The sequence below is a fragment of the Homarus americanus genome, unplaced genomic scaffold (genome assembly GCF_018991925.1).
Source record: "Homarus americanus isolate GMGI-L3 unplaced genomic scaffold, GMGI_Hamer_2.0 scaffold32583, whole genome shotgun sequence".
NCBI lineage: Eukaryota > Metazoa > Arthropoda > Malacostraca > Decapoda > Nephropidae > Homarus > Homarus americanus.
In genome coordinates, this window is record NW_024713129.1 from 31,350,704 (window position 1) to 31,372,008 (window position 21,305).

At 43.2% G+C, this 21,305-nt stretch overlaps 1 protein-coding gene across 1 annotated transcript; it reads right to left on the reverse strand.

Annotated features, from left to right (window-relative positions):
• Window positions 1-312: 312 nt before the first annotated feature.
• LOC121870679 lies at window positions 313-1,243 on the reverse strand. Its single transcript, XM_042372618.1, has 3 exons — window positions 1,190-1,243; window positions 587-868; window positions 313-468 (listed from the first exon to the last, which is right to left on the reverse strand). The coding sequence occupies exons 1-3, from the start codon at window positions 1,241-1,243 to the stop codon at window positions 313-315; spliced, it is 492 nt and encodes a 163-aa protein (XP_042228552.1).
• Between the last annotated feature and the right edge of the window lie 20,062 nt (window positions 1,244-21,305).

A 21,305-nucleotide genomic window follows, 5' to 3' on the forward strand; every position in this document is an offset into this window, starting at 1 on the left:
AGCCAGGTTGGCATCGAACTACCACGGGTTGATCGGCGTTGGAAGTTGAACAGGCGTCTTGTTGATGGCAGTACATAATACAGTACAAATAGAATGAAGTGAGTTAGGTAACACAGATTCCTAATTAGCTTCTGCGATGTTCTTGGACTTAAGAGCGAGTGTAATGGTTTTCCATATTATTTCGTTGTAGCGCTTGCACTGACCATTTCCTCTAGGGTTGCATGGGGTGGTTCGGCTGGTAGACACGCCGTAAATAGTGAGGAAATCACTCATCTCTCAGCTCATGAAGGAGGTGCCATGATCCGAGTTGACTTAAGCAGGCATGCCGAATATAGCGAATAACTGACGCAGACACTTGATGACTGTTGCCGCGGTCATGTCTTTGCATGCAAACGCGAAGGGGAATCGTGAATGCTCGTCAACCACGGTTAGTAGGTATCGATTTCGGGAAGTCGACGGCAAGGGACCCTTGAAATCGGTGGATGTTTAACCGTTCATAAGGTTGAGTAGCTTTGATGAGGGCGGTTGTGTCTGGTTTGTAGAACTAAGGTTTAAGCTTGGCACAGGTAGAGCACTCAGCACATACTTTCTTGACGACATCTACAGAATATGGTAAGTTGCGAATGTGGATGAAGTGAGCCATCCTTGTGACTCCTGGACGACATAGCTGCTGATGGAGATCCGACAGCGTTTTGTGGTTGGTAGCCGAACAGAAGGCTCTCGATAGAGCATCAGCAGTTGAGTTTTCAGTCCCTGGCTGATAGACAATGTCGTAGTCGAAGCAGGCTCGTTCGACCCGCCATCGTTGGATCTTGTCGTTCTTGATATTTCCCAGCTTCTTGGAGTGGAACATAAAGGACACAGATCGCTAATCGGTGATGAGAGTAAAGTGTCTGTCAGACAGGAAATTTTTCCATTTCCTTACTGCTTCAACGATAGCGTAGGCCTCGTTTTCGACTTTCGACAGAACAGTATCTGCACTCACTTTCTGAGAGTGTTCTCGAGAAGAATGCAACTTGGTTCAGGGAGGCAGCGACGGAAGAGTCAGAAGAGTCGGTTTCTACTACGAATGGAATCGTCTCGTCAATCGAGCTGACTACCGCACTTGCTATTTCCTTTTTAAGATTTGCGAAGGCAGAGATTGCTTCTCTTGCAGAGGGAATGGATGAGCCTTGACCAAAGGTCTGACCTTGTCGGAAAAGTGCAAGATCCACTGAGAGTAGTATGAAATGAGTCCTATCATGCGTCGTAGAGCAGGTAAGTCTTTTGGAAGTGGCTATTCCTTCAGAGGACACAAGCGATCGGCGTCTGGCTTAAGAGTGCCATACGATATGGTGTGGCCCAGCAAATCAATCGAAGTTGCAGAGAAAACAGATTTGTCGTTAGTGAACTTCTCCATTATGACTCGGTTTAAATTATGAACAATAAATTGTGGTAAAATAAGACTAGAGTCGACCTTTTTCTAGGCTTTATTGTTCATATAACTGGCCAAGGGTATTATGGCATCTGGAAGAGAACAAAAGAATAGTTTAGTAAGTGAAGGGAACAATGAAAATTACTAATATAATATAACCCCAAATAAAACAAAACCCAATGATAAGAAACATGACACACAACAATAGAGAAGACATGGGTTCAAGTGTACAAGTGAAGCATAACTTTATTACATTAATAATAATAATAATAATAATAATAATAATAATAATAATAATAATAATAATAATAATAATAATAATATTAATAATAATAATAATAATAAAATAATAAAATAATAATAATAATAACAATAACAATAACAAAACAATAATAATAATGATAATAATAACAACAACAACAACAACAACAACAACAACAACAGCAACAACAACAACAACAACAGCAACAACAATAACAATAACAATAACAATAACAATAACAATAACAATAACAATAACAATAACAATTAATATAATAAACCCCTGACAGCTACTAATAATAATATAACCACTACTGGTACAACAACAACAACAACCAGGTCAAGAAACTGTAGGTAGAGGAAACCTAATAGCCGTCCATAAATAACAAACCAATCTTGGTCTAGGGTTGCCAGGTAAATTTCCACCATTAATAAAACGAAACTAATTTTCTCTTTTAAGTTGGAGAACATTTTCTTAAGGTGAGATCGTTTTATGCACACAGTGGCTGGTCATAGGAGGTGGGGGGGGTGATGAGTGATGATGGTGGTAATGGTTGGGGATGGTGTTGATAGTGATGGTGGTGGTGATGGTAATAATGGTCGTGGTGGTGGTGATGATGGTGATGATGGTGGTGATAGTGATGTTGATGCCAGCGGTGGTGGTCGTGGTGGTGATGGCGGTGGTGTGTGAGGGGTGGTGGGAATGGTGGTAGTGGAGAGGGGTGGTGGTAGTGGTGCTGGATGTGGTGTTTGCAAGGAGGAGAGATGGTACTGGAGGTCTGATGATGAAGGTTGGGTGGTGATGGTGGTGGTGGCGGTGTGTGTGTGTGTGTGTGTGTGTGTGTATGTGTGGGTAGAGCCACTCTTCTCACCCCACATGGAGAGGGCGAAAAGGTGCCCTAAACATAGCCGGCTAAAAAAAACAACCTGACTGGGCAACCGCACCCATTAAGGTCATCCTTATGCGGTCGAAAACACAATCATAAGCACAGATCCAAACAAAAACAAACTATACAACCTCTTATGATCGCTATATGGAATGTCAAGACCCTTCTGTTTACTGGCGCAAATGATCGTCCTGAAAGAAGAACCGCTCTTGTGGCAAAATAGAAGGCTTGGAATAACATCGACATAGCAGCCATTAGTGAGTCCCGGTTTCCAGATGAGGGTCAACTCACAGAACTGGAATCTGGCTATTCTGGAAGAGTAAGCCTGATGCGAAGAGAACCTGCATTTATGGAGTTGGCTTTGCCATCAGATAAAGCATCCTAAACAGGCTAACTAAATGCCTATTGAGATCAACGAGCTACTCAAAACACTCCGAGTCCCACTGAATCACTCACGTCAAGCCTTTTTCATCAGTGCATGCGCCCCAACACTGGATGCGGAGTATGCCATAAAGAGGCCTTTTGTGCAGACCTTGACAGTGTTAACCTTTATCCCAGAGAAGATAAAGTTGTGCTCCTTGGTGACTTCAATGCCAGAACTGGCAGAGATACTGACATTAGGCTTGGAACCATAGGGAGAAATGGACTAGGCAAGTGTAATCCCAACGGCTACCTCCTCCTCATCAAGTGTGCTGCACACAACTTCATTATCACCTATACCTAGTTCAGGAAGGCAGAAAGTTTAAGGGTTCATGGCAACACCCACGATCCAAAAACTGGCATCTCATTGACTACATCATTGTCAGAAAAAGATCGCCGAGATGTTCTTATCACCCGTGCCATGCGTGGCTAAGACCACTGCAACGCTGATCATCGGCTAGCCAGAGCAAAGCTCTCACTTCTCGTCACCCCAAAACGGCAAAGGCAACAAGCCTCCAAAAGAGGTTTTAGCACTAAGCGTCTAGAAGATCCAGCGGTAGCACATGCTTTTAAGAGCTGCTCGAACATGGGATGATAAACAGCCCAACAAGAAATAACCCAAATCGCAGTGCCAAATGGGATATTTTCGAAACTGTCACGAAAAAAAACATGCAGAGAGACCCTTAGCCAGATAGAAAGATTATACAGAGGACTGGTTGATGAAAATGACCCGGATATCAATGTACGCGTCGAACCCTCGGTCTGGAACCAAAGCTGATAGCTTCCTCAATAAGAAAGAGGCGGCCCAGTGGGAACTTTGCAATCTAAAGAATGAATGGTTGAAAAATAAGGCATGTGAAACACAAAAATTTGCAGAACAGCTCAAGATGCACGAAATTTTCAATTCCACTAAAACATTTTATTGGCAATCACTCGTGGTGCAGCCTCCCTCTGCTCATCCGACGGTAACTCCATAATTAAAGATGATGAAGGCCACCTTCATTTCTAGAAAAAGCACTACCATTCATTGCTCAACCGAAACACCGATGTGGATGCCCTGACTACCCAGCAAGCCCTTTACCTTCCAGAGCTGACCCACTTCAGCCATCATCCATCCCTGGTTGAGGTAGATACTTCCATCAAACAGATGAAAAATAACAAAGACTCAGGGCCTGATGGAATCCCAGCTGAGGTGTATGAAGCAGGAGGACCTCTGCTTACAAGCCGTCTCCACTCTCTCCTGGAGAATGTGGGAGACCCAGGTGATACTTCCAATCAGGGGTGAAGGAAACACACTGGTGTCAAGTTCGTAAGTTCTATTTCTGGGACAAACACAAAAGGAGTTAAGACAGGGGAAACAGCGTCCTGTCTTGGAATCTCTCTGAGATCTCTTATCTGGCATCACGCGTACAGCGCATGTGCCTAAAACATGAACTAACATTCAGTGACAAAAGGGAGTATGATTATAACATATAATACAGAGACCTGAAACAATAATGGTAAATAGTACAGTTACATATTACAGCCATATTCGTCTCATATATCTACAGAGAATATATGGGAAAAGGAGGAAATCCCCCATGCTCTTAAAGCTCCATCGTCAATATTCATAAACACAAGGGAGACCTGTCAGAATGTGGCAACTACTGAGGGATGTCGCTGCTGTCCATAGTTAGCAAGACTATGCTCGAGTTCCTAAACAGATTTCTTTCTGAGGTGGAAAATTTCCTCCCATAAGCTCAGTGTGGCTTTAGCCCATCACTTGGCATCTCTGATGTGATCTTTACTGCCCGTCAGATTCAGGAAAAGTGCAGAGAATAGCATCGCGACCTCTATCGGCAGAGTTGTTCATGAATGTTGCATATGTGGAGGACATCTAATGTGGGAGGGGCGGCGGCAGCGTCTTTCCGGAGGTTGGCACTTGTCTGCCTCGGTTTGCAGTCGGGTTAACTCAAAATTATTGACACCTTCTAACGTGGCGCTCTTCCAAGCGTAACGATGTGGAGATATTGTCTCCAAGGTGAGTGGGTCGATTTGGCATTTTTTGCAGGCTTGTCTTAAAGCTATCCATAAACCTTTGTAGTTGCCCGCCAGCGTTACATTTACTATTCGTTAGGTGACTGTAAAGTAGCTGCTTTGGAAGTCTACTGTCGTCCATGTGGGTAACGTGGCCGGTCCAGCATAGTTGTTTATAGATAAAGGTATCCTCGATGCTCCTACAGTTGGTGTGAGCAAGAATACTGACATATGTTCTCTTGTCTTCCCAACGAACTCGGAGGATGGAACATAGACTACGCTGGTGAAAGTTTTCAAGTGCCTTGAGGTGCCTCCTGTATGTGATCCATGTCTCGCTGCCATATAGCAGGGTAAGGAGGACCACTGCTCGATATGCGTGTAACTTTGTAGATAATTTCAGCTCTCTACAGCTGAATACACGGTTTTGGAGTCTGTCAAAGGCTTGAGATACACATCTGATCAGATGATGAATCTCTTTATCGATGTTGCGGTGGTGGACAGGTGTGAGCCAAGATACAAAAAGTGGGTATCATTAGAGAGGGTAGTACCGTTAAGCTGGATGGATGGTGGGGGTGTGCCTGAACCAGGGGCAGGCTGAAAGATAATCTGAGACATACGTACATTCACCTCAAGGCCAGAGTGTGCATACTCATCTGCGTAGTTGTTCATAATCTCTTGTAGGTTGCGTTCAGTGTGAGCGACAAGGGTGAGGTCATCTGCATACTGAAGTTCAGGAATGAAAGATGCCAACACCTTCATTCCTGCCTGGAGTCATCATATAGTGAAAAGGCCCTAAACCTGGTACTCGATTTCCACCGCGATGACTAAATTGGCACTGGCACGAGTAAGGAAGGCAGCCAAGAAAATGGATCAGAGAGTTGGTTCCAGTACATACCCTTCCTTAAACCCCGTTTGAATGGGAAAGAATTCAAACCGGGAGCCCTTGTACTGGACACTGCCGTTCATGCCATCGTGGAGTTGCCTCACAATGACGAAAAATTTTGGTGGACAGTCAAAACAGCTGAGGGTCCACCAAAAGGCTTAAATGTTGACCGAGTCGAAGGTCTTAGTTAGGGCAATGAAAGCTATGTGCAGGTCATGAAGCTCCGTACTTTTCCTGTATCTGGCGAGCAGCAAAGATCATGTCAGTGGTGCCATGTGGTGGTATAAAGCAACATTGAAATTCTGGGAGGAAGTTTTCCGCCTCAGGAAGAAGTCTGTTTAACAGGTCTTGGGAGATAATCTTGCCAGCTACGGTCAGCAGAGATCCACATTAGTTGCCACAGACTGACAGGTCTCCCTTGTTCTTATAAATATTGATGATGGAGGCGTCTCTAAGTGCTTGGGGGATTTCCTCTTTTTCCCATATATTCTCCAGGAGAGAGTGGAGACGACTGGTAAGCAGAGGTCCTCCTGCCTTATACACCTCGAGTGGGACTCCATCAGGCCCCGAGGCTTTGTTATTTTTCATCTGTTTGATGGCACCAGCTACCTCATCCAGGTATGGAGGATAACCGAGGTGGGTCAGCTCTGGATGCTGAGTGACCTGCTGGGCAGTCAGGACATTAACATCGGCGTTTCATTTGAGTAGTGAAAGATAGTGATCTTTCTAGTGCTGAAGGATGCCTTCATTTTCTTTAATTATGGAGTAATCTTCAGAAGAACAGAGGGGGAGTTGTGCCATGAGTGATTGGCCCATAAAAAGTTCTCTTGGAATTTAAAAATTCGCAGTTCTTGTGTTGATCTGCAAAATTTTGTGTTTCACATGCTTTATTTTGAAACCAGTTATTCTTTAGTAATCTGTCCATCATACATTGCCTTCATCTGCTGGTATAGTCGTTGAGTTCCTATGTTGGTCACCTTTCCCGCCTGTATCGCCGTTGGTGTCTTGTTAGAGCTTCGTAAGCATGTCTGCCTTAAGCGGGGCTCCACCACAGATAATTCTTTCGGGGTTTACTCCCGTAGGCTTATACCTACCAAGGTTAATCCGCATCGCAGTGGTGAAATGGTTGGTAGGCGCCAGGATGCGTCCAAATGCCAGTGGGCCTATGCGCCGTCCCTCTGGGGCCCACTGCCACTCCGAGATCTCCTGCTGGTCTAGCCTAGGCCCATGAGACACCCAGCGGGAGTCTTAGGAAGGTGAAAAGGCTGTGTACTGGCAGAGGAACACTAATGCAAGTTGCTTCTCTGTTCGCCTAGAGGGCTAGCCAGCGGCGGTAGCTGAAAGCGAGAGGGAGCAAGCAGTTCTTGCACCTTAACACTTACATAATGCTACCACACTTGATGCATTTTACCACCCTGTGGGCAGACACACTAAATCCTTGACCACCGAAGGGTCAAGACGTACCTGGCGCTCTCTCCAGGCAGCCAGGTCAGCTATTAAGTTGGCCCATACCAACCCCCTCCCCTGAACCCTCCTCCCCACCGGAATATCAACAAGTTCTCGCCAGAAGTTACAATTTCATTGAGGAAAGGAATGGAACCAGTGTTAAGCAGAGGTGAACAGTGGTGAACAGTGCTTAAGTCAGTGAGAACAACTCAACAGTAACAGTCGTACCCAAGTTAACCTTCACACAGTGAAGTCCCAGGTACTCAGTGATAACGGCCCGTGAGACCCAACAACAACCAGCGATGTGTTAATCCGTCTACGATAGGAAGGCCTAAGACCAAACCTCACTCATATAACACCATCTGTGAGAATTACTACACCACATGTCCCTCATAACACCATATGTGAGAATTACTACACCACGTCAAGTCCCTCATCACACCATCTGTGAAATTATTACACCACGTGGTCCCTCATAACACCATCTGTGAGAATTACTACACCTCGTCAGCCCCTCATAACACCATCTGTGAGATTACTGCACCACGTGATGCCCTCATAACACCATCTGTGAGGGAGTTACTACACCACGTGAGGCCCTCATAACACCAATCTGTGAGGTAATTACTACACTACGTGAGGTCCCTCATAACACCATCTGTGAGGTAATTACTACCGTGAGGTCCCTCATAACACCATCTGTGAGGAATTACTACACCACGTGAGGCCCCTCATAACACCATCTGCGAGGAATTACTACACCAAGTCAGGTCCCTCATAACACCATCTGAGGGAACTACTAAACCACGTGAGTTCCTCCTAACACCATCTGGGAGGGAGTTACTACACTACAGTTTGCTGTTCAACACCTACATTAATCTGTATGTTCACTGTATGTTCCTTTACCTTTCTCTAATGAAGGCTTTGTTAAACCACCAATGTATGTAATAACTCATTTATGTCCAATGTATATTTTCAGCCTTCGGGCTGCAGAATTTCAATAAACCGTTAATTATTATTTATACACACACACACACACACACACACACACACACACACACACACACACACACACACACACACACACACACACAGTGGTCAAGACCCATTCAGGCGCTGCTCTATCGCAGCTGCCCCCATTGTGTTGGCCGTTTCCCGACCCATCCTCACCACCGGGATATAAACATAATCAAATGTGACAATTTCATTTCGGAAAGAAGTGGGATCAGTGTTGAACAGTGATGAACAGTGTTTATGCCAGTGAATTCAGCACTAGACAGTACCAGTGAAAGCCGCGACCGACCAGTTAGATAAGCACCCCTGGGAACAAACCACCATCTTCTGACAAGGAGGTGCTATTCCGTCCACCCTGGGAACAACAGAGGGCCGGCCGGCTATGCACCTGACTACGGGATAACACAACATCACCACGCAGTGAGACACTGCCACACACCACCCGGTGTCCCCATGACTACATGAGATGCTTCATATCAACACCCGAGGACGAGTCACTGTACCACGTAAACACCACACCACCCAGTGTCTCTATGACCATGTGAGGTCCTTCATATCACCTCCGAGGACGAGTTACTACACCACGTGAACACCACACTACCCGATATCTCCATGACCACATGAGGTTCCTCATATCAACACCCGCGGACGAGTTACCACACCACGTGACCATCACGTCACCTAATGTCTCCATGACCACGTGAGGTCCCTTATATCAACACCCGCGGACGAGTTACCACACCACGTGACCATCACGTCACCTGATGTCTCCATGACCACGTGAGGTCCCTCATATCAACATCCGAGGACGAGTTACTACACCACGTGAACACCTCACCACCTGGTGTCTCCATGACCAGCCCACGCCCGGGCCATCAAACATAAACTATAATAATTTGCATGTTCAATCATTGTTCCTTCTTCTTTTAGTAATGACAGCTTTTGTTAAACGGCCCACCCACCCCATGTCTTTGTATGTCATAAGTCATTTTTGTCTAATGTGTATTTTCAGCCTTCGGGCAGCCGACTTTTCAAATAAACCGTTAATTATTATTATTATTATTATTATACACACAGACATACAACTTCACTGAAGACTTACACTTATGTCTTGAAGTCTTACAAAGACTCTTCGTTAATGTCTATCTTAGTTCACTTCACAGTGATGGGTGGACCGATACAAGTCGTTTTATATACTGTATATATACTGTATATATATATATATATATATATATATATATATATATATATATATATATATATATATATATATATATATATATATATATATATATATATATATATATATATATATATATATATATATATATATATATATATATATATATATATATATATATATATATATATAAACAGGTCCGGAATTGCTGGACTTTATTTCTCCACTTGACTTGGGGTTTATTAAAAATTAATAGATGGTAATGGCAGTGGAAGCGCCCCTTTGAGAAAAATCCCGAACCAGCACAAGAACACTTAAATCTACTACACAAAATGAACTGTCCGTGACCCGTGGAAGGATAGCGTCTGTGACTGGAATGAATGAGACACACTGTAAAATTTAGACACTTATATTCCCTCCAACACTACAAACACAATCAAATAATGGTACACCAATATGCGCACCTCTTAACTTAAACTTAAAACACTACTCTGGGGAATAAAAGTTATAAATGACATAGAAATTATTAGAAACACAGGCAACAATAAATTTGAAGTATTAAGAAATGTTGCTTGCACACATGAAACAGGCCTCTTAAGGGCTTTCACAAAATAATATCAGTCACTTAGGAAATGGTACTAAAAAATAAGAAATTAACTACTCTACAATGAATAGGCCTTAAGGGCTTTCAACAAAATTATAGCACCCCAACAGATGTACACTTCCTAACCTAACCTAACCACTACTCTGGGGAACAAGGTTATACCTGAGATCAGAATTATGAAGAACAATTAGAGGCATTAAAAGAATCAAATCACAGTATCACTCTGGTTCCACTTAATGGCACAAACATTCAAAAAAACACTACTATCAAAATTATTTAAGAAATATTAAACTACACACGTCAAGATAATATCAGTCTGAGGAATGGTGTTAACTACACCCGTAATAAGGAAGATAAAATGTTCCTCTAGGTATCTCCTAGAATCCTAGACTCACGGTCTCAGTGTGTGACCATTAATATACTCAGATAGCCCCAGTGTACTCCCAGTGCGTCCATGGGCAGGAAGAGAGTGAGCCAATCAGACCTTGTGCAGTTGAGAGAAACTTTAGCTTCCCGTTAGCAAGAGGGTTCCGCTAGCTGCTCGGGACATGTGGGGTTGTGCACCGGAGTGGTAAGAACTGATCACCCACTGCTGATGCTGGTCCCGTGTCGTTTTAGTTGTCGGGAGCACTCGTTCACTCAAGAGATCCTTTGCTACCCCGCTAAACAGTGACAGGCCTACACTGATCGGTCCAATGGCGACAATCGCCACCCTCAATCATCAACGGCAGTCTCCAGTCAACTCCAATCAACTCCAATCAACTCCAGTCAACTCCAATCAACTCCAGTCAAGTGGGTTCTGACGGAAACCCTGAAATGAACTCACTGTTAGCTCTAGTTAACTTTACCACTGCCCTATCTAACCCTGTCTGAGATCGAATGAGACTTACTTGTTATACTGCAATAGCGCAGCACAGGTGACTAGGCCACGTGACTATTTCTGATGGACGCGCGGAACGTCTTGTCTGTGTGACTGCTCTCCGGGACTGGGCTAGCCAGCGTCGTGTCTCCCCAAGGCGCTAGCTTGGGCCTACGTGATATATTTACCGCCTAACTAATAACTCCTTGGGACACCCGTCACATTATTCAGACTGCTAAACGATCTATAATAATTTCAAATTCAATAATAGTCCCTTAACTTCATGAATCGCATCATTATTAATTCGGTAAATCACATTTAATATCATATAGGCCTAGTTCCGCAGTCTCTCGCTACGAGCAGGCAGCGCTCCCTCCCCTCAGATGACCTTGAACGCTCAGTATCACTCATGGCGGGGCATTTGAAATTACTCTGAAATTTCTGAATATTACAATCGACCCCCCTAAAAAAGACAGCACTGTCCTCATGTGCTGAGAAAACATGCATACGACCCCCCTAAAATTTTGTTCTAAGGACTGCACCTCACCCCTTTTGCTAAATGCAGCATTCCCGTCTTCTCTTCTCTCCTTTTCTCTCCCGCTAACATATATATATATATATATATATATATATATATATATATGCTGATAACCACAAGGAAAGAAGAAAACACGAAGTTCCCAAGCGCTTTCGTGTAATTCACATCTTGGGAACTTGGGAACTTGGGAACTTCGTGTTTTCTTCTTTCCTTGTGGTTATCAGCATATACCTAGATCACGCGCACCTACAGTGATTTACTTGCATATATATATATATATATATATATATATATATATATATATATATATATATATATATATATATATATATATATATATATATATATATATATATATATATATATATTTACACTTGTATCTACAGAGGTAGCTGGCCACTTGATCTAGTACTGAGGTGAGAGCAGTGTTAGAGATTCTAGGTCTGAGGCAGACTCAGAGTTAGAACTTCTAGGACTGAAGTGGTATCTCAATGAAACAAGCTCAGGGATAAATCAGTAATGTTTGGAGTCCAACCAAAGACTAACTAGTTTTCATGGGCGGACCCACCCTGGGGCTAACTAACAATGACGTTACGAAGAATGATGCATGGGTTCAAGCTTGTAGAAGCTTGTCTCAGGAGGCAGGGTCGCTATGCGTCAATCCCTTTGGCATGAACACCTGACTTCAGTGTCAGCAGCAATGCAGTCATAGCTGGCTGGAAAATGATCTCTCTGAGCCATGAATCATCCTTAATTGACGTTGCCAATATATAAATAAGCTAATTAATAAGTTTCATCAAATAATTGAGAGTTACAAGTATTAAGCAATGCATCCAGTCATCAAGTAAGAGTCATTAATTAAATAAGCCTAAAAGGTGATATCATCATAGTGAAACATCTCTGGTCGACTCACTGTCGCCAGGACAGTGTACGTGGCTAGGCCATCTGCGTTTGACCAAGCTAAATAAACGCTTACTACATGCTTGCTATGAAAAAATCTTTGACCCCTGCGGGTCAATGTAAAATGCATATTGAAAACTTATTCATCCATAGTGTATAATACTCTAGTTGCTATACTGGTTACACACTAAACTAGACTAAACTGCTTGCAGATTGCTCGGCCACGTAGGGTCAACCGTCCTCGGATGACTGCATAAAAAAAAGAGTTCTATCACATGGGTATTGCTAATTGCCTACCTTGGTGATGGTCTCCAATGACTACCACTATGTACTGCTGGTTTACAAAGTTGCTTCTTTGCATAGAAGGCTAAAATAATTATGATTATTATAGTGGTAATCACGCGAACACCACCAACGCTGAAGTCACTGCGGGATGAAAATTATCTGTCACAAGTGTCATTGGGTGCCAGAAGGCTGCATCATTATCACTATCGGTATCCATCGTATCGTCCTTCAACACTATAATGTTTGTGAAACTTTCACTGTTGTGCATTTTCTGAAGATCCAATGGATGAGATATGATATATTTCCTGAGAATAGTTGATGCGTCATGGCTCGTGGATCCCCATATGGTCCTCAGACTGGAAGACAGGGAACACTATCGTGGTAAGCTATAACGTCTTCATCCCACAGTGAAGATTCTAGGCGACTCATCAGGGCAGGCCACTACAACCAGCAGCTCCTGTGGGAAATGTATATACACAGTACCCTGGATCTCTTATAGAAGTACACCGTCAAAGTGTCTGTTAACAAAACTACATGACTTTAAATTTATCGTGTTTGTGACTAAGTCCATCTCACACTTTGAATAAGACCAGGCTATATTAATTCGTGTAGGATAACAAGGAAGATTATCTGACGCCTTCTGACATTTAGAATATGCTGACAATGGCGGAGTAGCTATGAGAGATCGATCTTGGGAGAACAGGATAGATGTGTAAACGTTAGTTATTATTACAGCTTGACCATTCTCTATACTAGGGAAGGGTGTAATGTCAAATTTCCGGAACTCGTGTTTATCCACGAATGGCAGATTCAATATAATTTGATTGGGTGTGACAGAAACAGAGAGAAGACTGTATTAATTTTCCAACCTAGCCACAGGAACGGCAGACTTAAGTTTGAGAAAACTAGTCGCAATCCCTACAACCCGAGCTAATTCACTGAAAGGCAACAAAGCGGGCGTTACAATCCCCTTGTTCAACAAGTTAAGGTTGGTTACTAATGAGATAAAACAATTACAATAATATTCTACTTGACTTGACAGAGAGTCTATCACAGTGGTTATGATGAATTGCTCTTGCAAGATGAGTGAGTTCAGGTTAACATTATTCACCAACTCGTTTACAAAACTGTTTCTTCCTTCTAAATACTTAAGCAATGGTTTGAACTCCTGAATAGTGAGAAACCATCTGGCAAACTTGCCTGACAACTCCTTACTGTTAAACAAACTGACGAGAGGTTTATGGTCTGTAGTTACAGCAACTGGATATTCATGCACATAATCGCGATATTTATTTAAAAACCATAATACAGCTAAAGCCTCTAACTCAGTAACACTGTAGTTCTTCTCTGCCTTAGAGAGGGTACGACTAGCATACACTATTGGGAGTTGCTTCCCTTTACTCTCCTGTTCATAACGCTGTCCCTAACCCACTGAAGCTGGCGTCTGTGGTTATCATAAAAGGTTTTGCCAATTCTCGGAAAAACAAGATGGGCGCTCTAGTAAGGCGGTCATTCAATTCCATGAACAAACTTTGTTGTGGGTCTTCAACTCTTCATACTGGAAAGGTACATCTTTCTTAAGCAAACTAGTTAAAGGGAGAGCTATTTTTGAAAATCCCTGTATAAAGGAATGATAAAAACCCACCATACCAATGAAAGAGCGTACATCATCTGCAGACTTTGGTATAGGATATTTACGGATGGCCTCAACTTTGTAGCATGAACACTAACTCCGTCTTGGTCAACCACATGCCCTAAATATTGTATTCTAGGATATAAAAACTTACATCTTTAAATTTTTAACTTTAAATTAGCATCTTGTAGTCTAGCTAACACATGTTCCAGTCTCACCAGGTGTGAGGAAGCGTCTGGAGACATGACAACTATATCATCCAGGTACACTGGAACTTCTGAGCCTAAGATGGAAAGAAAGATACTGGTCATCAACCTAGAAAACGTAATCGGGATACTATGTAGTCCAAAAGGCATGCATAGGAATTCCCAATGTCCCGAGGGTGTACTGAAGGCCGTTTAGGGTCGACTTTCCTCGTCCAATGTCACTTATCAGAAACCTGATAGCAAGTCCAGGGTTGAAAAAAAAACTTTACTCTGACCTAGACTCTTCAAAATCTCTCAACAAAGGCATTGGGAAACGATCGGGGATAGTGACTCTGTTAAGACGACACAGGCCTACAGGTACCGTTTGCCTTTGGGACAAGTAACAATGAAGAATTCCAAGATTAATTAGATGCTTGTATTACGCCTTGGGCAAGCATGTCCTCCACACACTTGTCTTCCGTTGCTCTCTGTGAAAGAGGGAGGCGGTATGCAGGTATGTAGATGGGATTAGTGCCGAGTTGCACGTTAATGTGGCGTTGAACAAGGTGGGTCTGTCCCAGAGGTTCTCCCTTGAGAGCAATGGCTGACCTGTATTTGTTGAGCAAGTCTGGCAATGTAGGTAAGGCCTTAGTGAATCCTATAGGAGGTGTTACGGGTTGGGGATTTAGAAACTGGTTTAGAATATAGTTAAAAGTCTACCCAGATCCCAACAGGCAACAACAATAAAAAAACTAAACAAACAAAGACAATCGGACTATAAAAGGGTAGACAAAGGATGCGAGTTATTGTTGTGTACAATAAAGTACAATAAATTCCTTAACAAAATATCCAGCTTTCTATAATTTACCCTTAACCATACTTAACTTAAACATACGCAACATTGGCTTAACAGTATATACATATTTATACAACATACAACAATCTGAAGCAAGTGGAGGTGGGAGGTAATATAGGGTAACAACACTCAAGTGCGGTGCTGAGGTGTCTGACGAGTAGGGCTGAGTATTGAAGAAGATGGTAGGTAGTCACTGTGCCGTAGGTTTCCAGGATAGGTAATCCAAGTGTGGTCACTTCCCAGAGTGAACTGAACTCTCCTCGATCCGGAGCTGATGAGGAAGAGTTGGAGGATGTGACGCAACAACCAGGATAAGAAGAAAGGAAACCCGGAGTGGTGACTAAGACTAGTCATACTAGGGTCGCGTCCCTAGATGGCGTTGCTCGGTAGTGCTGGGTAGTTAGATCATGACACAATAGATGGCGTGGTTCGTAATACACCCCCCCCTCTCCAAAGGCCTCCGTAGCTCGGGCGCGAAGGAGGTGATCACCTGGTGCGTCTGGAGAGTAGCTGCTGCATTTCCACTGGAGCTCGGGATAAGGAGTCTGCAATCAGGTTGTCCACCCCCTTTATGTGCCGGACTTGTAGATTATAGGGCTGGGTGAGGAGAGCCCAGCGGAGGATTCGCTGGTTGGAGGTCTTGTTGGTTTGGATGAACGTGAGCGGGTTATGGTCGGTGAAGACTAGGGTTGTTTGTGGGCGAGATTGGAGGAGACATTCAAAACTTCTTTATTGCGAACACCAGAGCCAGGGCCTCCTTCTCTATGGTCGAGTAGTTGGTCTGATGTCTTTTCAACTTGGCGGAGTAGTATGCCACAGGGTGAAGGACATCAGTGGTTGGGTCGGGTTGTAGGAGCACAGCCCCCACTCCGATACCGCTAGCGTCGATTTGCAGATGGAAGGGCAAGGTGTAGTCAGGTGGGTGGACTACAGGCTTGGAGGAAAGGAAGGCTTTGAGGCGGTGGAAAGACTGGTCGCACCTCTGGTTCCAGATGTAAGGGACAGCAGAACTGGTAAGGTCTTTGAGGGGTCCGGCCACGCTGGAGAAGTTACTACAGAACCGGCGGTAGTAGCCGCACATCCCCAGGAAGCGCATGAGTTCCTTCCTCGTCCTTGGAGTGGGGAAGGACAAGATGGCTTTAACGTTTGCGTCCTTGGGTCTCACCATACCATGTCCATCGATATGTCCCAAGTAAGTCACTCAGGCCCGGCCAAAAGCAGATTTAGTCAGGTTTATGGTGAATCCAGTCTCTTGCAGTCGTGCGAACAGTATCTCCAAACGCACCAGATGTTCGTCCCAGCTGTCCGACACCACCACCAGGTCATCCAGGTAGGCGAACGTCCCATCTAGGTCCTGAATCAAGTAATTGATTGCCCTCTGGAATGTGGCCGGAGCATTAAAAAAGCCAAACGCCATAACCAAATATTGAAAAAGACCAAATGGAGTTATAAATGTTGAGATTATTTTTGCCCTATCCGTGAGTCCCACTTGATAATATCCTTTCATTAAGTCCACCGTTGTAATAAATTTTGCACAGCCTATGCTGTCTATTATATCTTCAATCAAAGGTAAAGGGTAGGAGTCTGAGACAGTGACCTGGTTCACTTTACGATAATCGGTACAGAAACGAAAACTGCTATCGGGTTTTGGAATGAGAAGGCAAGGTGAAGCCCTGGGGGAGGTACTAGGCTCAGCTAAGTTATGTTTTAACAAAAAATCTACCTCCTTTTTCATAATCTCTCTTTTTTGTTGATTTAGCCGATATGCTGATTGCCTAATGGGTTGTACATCATCTGAGATTAGCTTAATATCAAGTTTAAGTATATTGCAAAACCCTGGGAGGTCTGACGTGACTTTAGGAAATGTTGATAATAACTTAGTGAGATCTTTTGCTTGAGATGAATTCAGAACAGAAAAATACTCATCCAAGTTGTTGAGTATGTGACTGTTAGCAGGGTTCTCTTAAGGTAGAGGGAAGTCTAAATTCTCCAATAGGTCCATGTCATCTGTCTCCGGCTCCGGCCCTGACAAAGCCGTATGCAATACAGGTAGGCTTATAGCCTCTGGGATGTCTTGCTCTGACTGCCTGGAATGGTAAAGTTTCGTGAGATTAATGTGAACAAGTTGTGAATCTTTTCTGCGATCAGGAGTATGGACTATATAGTATTTTTTTAGCATCGATTTGAAAGCTTGATGGAACCGTTCCAAGCAACCTTGGGATTGTGGATGGTAAGCCGAAGATGTACAATGGTCCACACTGAGGTCTTTCATCACCTGTTTGAAAAGATTGCTTGTAAAATTGGTGCCCTGATCGTATTGAATCTCTTTAGGAATGCCCACTGAAGTGAAAAGGTGCTAAAGAGGTTTGATTACCTTTTTTGAAGTGATGCTTTTAAGGAGAAAAGCCTCAGGATAACGTGTACTGGTATCCATAACTGTGAGCAGGAATTGATTTCCCTTCTTAGTCTTTGGTAATGGGCTCACACAGTCCACAACAATCTTTTCAAATGGTGTAGAAAATACTGGGATGGGCTTAATGGGAGCTGCTGGTATACTTTCATTTGGTTTTCCTACCATTTGACAAATATGACAAGATTTTAGGTCCTTTGACACATCCTTCGTAAGTCCAGGCCAGTAATAGTGTTGGAGGAGCTTTTTATATGTTTTCAGGATTCCCAAATGTCCTGAAATACCATCTTGGGCAAGGGCAATTAATGCTGGTCTGACTGAGGAGGGAATTACCACTTGATGTATTTCAGGCCACGTGTCTAGATGGGTAAGCTCAGGGGGTCTATAGGCCCTTATCAAAACCCCTTCCTGATAATAAAAACAAGGAAGGGTGTTAAAATCTTTACCCTCAACTGCCGCATGATGAAGTTTATTCAAAGATGGATCAGATTGTTGGACTTTAATGAGCTCATCCTTACTAATGGTCTTATTGTACAGATCTTCTGTGGGTAGGAAGATATTGGAGGTGGTTTTAGATGAAGAGGGCCCATTTCGCACACTCTGTGACCGGGTGACAGCACAAGATGGGAAAAGGTGAGGAATAGTTTCTTCAAGGTCAGTGGTGGAGTTAACAAGTAAGAGAGAGTCGACTGTCTTTATGTTGGGAACCACTAGATCTCCTACCAAGTCATTACCCAATAATAAATGAATGCCACTCACAGGAATTGGATCTTTCCTAACGGCTACTTGCACTTCCCCAGTAATCAAGGGACATTGGAGGTGCACTTTAGCTAAGGGATAGGAAGAATAGGATGAGAGATCTGAAATTAGAACACTCTCATTAGTAAATGCTGTAGATATATCAGGAATGACGTTAAACAGGAGGATAAATTGTGCTGCGCCCGTATCACGTAGAATACGAATTGGGAAAGAACGAGACCCCTCTATGATTGAAAATTTTCCCTCATAGGTAAATGAAGAGAAGAGATCCTGATGGGGCCTTTCCACATTGGTGGTTGCTATTGGTTTGAATTTGGGATCCAGGGAACTACTTTTAGAAGTTCGACACTTTGGGTGTTTACAAGACTGGATCGTATGGCCTGGTTTTTTTACGATATGAACAATAAAATTGGTTGCATCAGGGGGGGTAGGTGTGGGACCTTTCGACCTACCACTCACGTCCCCAAGGTTATCATCAGAGGAGGACCTAACATGCTGGAAAGTACCACGTTCCCTACTGCCCAGTGACTCCACCAGCAAGGCGTACGCATCAGCCACCTCAGCAGCACGCCCTAAATTAACCTCTCCACGCTCCTCCACATGCTTCAAGATGTGAAATGGTATCTTGCTCTTCCACTCCTCTAGGACTACCAAGTTTAATAAATCCTGAAATGTGGAGGTCTCTGTAGCCTCTAACCACTTCTTGAAGAACCTAAGCTTTTTTGAGCAAACTAAACAAAGGTGTGTGAAAATGTTTTGGTTAGTTTACGAAACTTCTGCCGATATCTATCTGGCGTGATAGCATAAGAGGTGAGGATATTCTTTTTTACGTTATCATAGTCATCAGTCTGGTCTAAACAGTTATAAACTCTACGAGCCTTACCACATAATTTAGGAACTAACACCGACACCCACTGGTCCTTAGTCCTAAATGACCCGTCCATATCGGATTCATCAAACTCGGGAACAAGGGAAGAAGCATTAGCAGGGTTAAAAGCAGCTAGTCTCTCTTTTAATGCCACTTCTTTTGATTTAAACTCCGATGTTAAGGTGACTTCTATCTCTTTCACCTGTAGTTCTTTCAGTCTAACCTCCTGCTCCAACTTGGCCTGTTCCAACTCATGCTCCAACTGGAGTTCTTTCATTTTGATTTGGAACTCGAACCTAGCTCATTCTATTTCTAAGGCGTCTACTCTTTGTGTTTTTTCTTGAGGGCGAGCCAGACCTGAGGCAACTTCTGCGTGAGGAGGGGTGGTAGATAGTGGTTGAAGTGCATTGGACATGGGCGTTAATTGGTCAACAGCAGATTCTTCTAAAACTTCTTGTTGAACCAACATTTCAATTACCTGATTTTTTAACACTTCTTTAGTCATTTGCTGTGAATATGGGATATTGTAATAGGTGGCTATGCTTTTCCATTCTTTCTTCAGGATATTAACACGTAATTTAGATACGGAAGGATTTTCAATAAAATCCTGGAGATCAAAACCTGAGGTGGTCATTGTTAAGAAAAACTAGATAAATTAACTAATGTCCAAAAGATAAGATCAGTGGATTACCCTAGAAAATATCACGGCAGTGGATAACCAGAAAGTCCCGGAAACTACCCAAGGTATACCTAGGGAAATTACACTTATGAATATTGTTCTTCTGATAAGATCCTTAAATATGGATAAGAGACTTGGAAAGATACTTGAAACACGAAGGGCGTATTACGGCATTAATATAAACATCCGGATAAACAACCCTTGAGTTACTTTATTGTTGACCCCAAATGAGATAATGAGAAGAACAATAATTGAGGCTTTATAATTATGGGGTCCTGGTAGAGCGGGGCGTCCCAAGATATCACTTCACCCTAAACTAGTGACTATGGAACAGCCTACTCTGGAGCGAGGGTACGGCATTAAACAGATCCGGATTCCTCCCTACACTCGATAAGACTTACTACACGACTGCCTACGTGTAATAACAGGTAAGCCTTATGACACTCGGAACCTAATATCCTACGTCTGTCACTCTTACTGTACGATAATACCAATATATGCACACACATATGAAGGGAACTTTAAACCACCGTAAAGCAATTGTGAACAGAAGTGACTGGGAGGAATAATTAACAAGGAGTAACAAGGGGGGAAGAAATATGACACTTAAGGTCAGGTCCTGTCACGGTCGCCATTTGTTACGAGTTGGGGATTTAGAAACTGGTTTAGAATATAGTTAAAAGTCTACCCAGATCCCAACAGGCAACAACAATAAAAAAACTAAACAAACAAAGACGATCCGACTATAAAAGGGTAGACAAGGGATGCGAGTTTTTGATGTGTATAATAAAGTACAATAAATTCCTTAACAAAATATCCAGCTTTCTATAATTTACCCTTAACCATACTTAACTTAAACATACGCAACATTGGCTTAACAGTATATACATATTTATACAACATACAACAATCTGATGCAAGTGGAGGTGGGAGGTAATATAGGGTTACAACACTCAAGTGCGGTGCTGAAGTGTCTGACGAGTAGGGCTGAGTATTGAAGAAGATGGTAGGTAGTCACTGTGCCGTAGGTTTCCAGGATAGGGAATCCAAGTGTGGTCACTTCCCAGAGTGAACTGAACTCTCCTCGATCCGGAGCTGATGAGGAAGACTTGGAGGAGGTGACGCAACAACCAGGATACGAAGAAAGGAAACCCTGAGTGGTGACTAAGACTAGTTATACTCGGGTCGCGTCCCTAGATGGCGTTGCT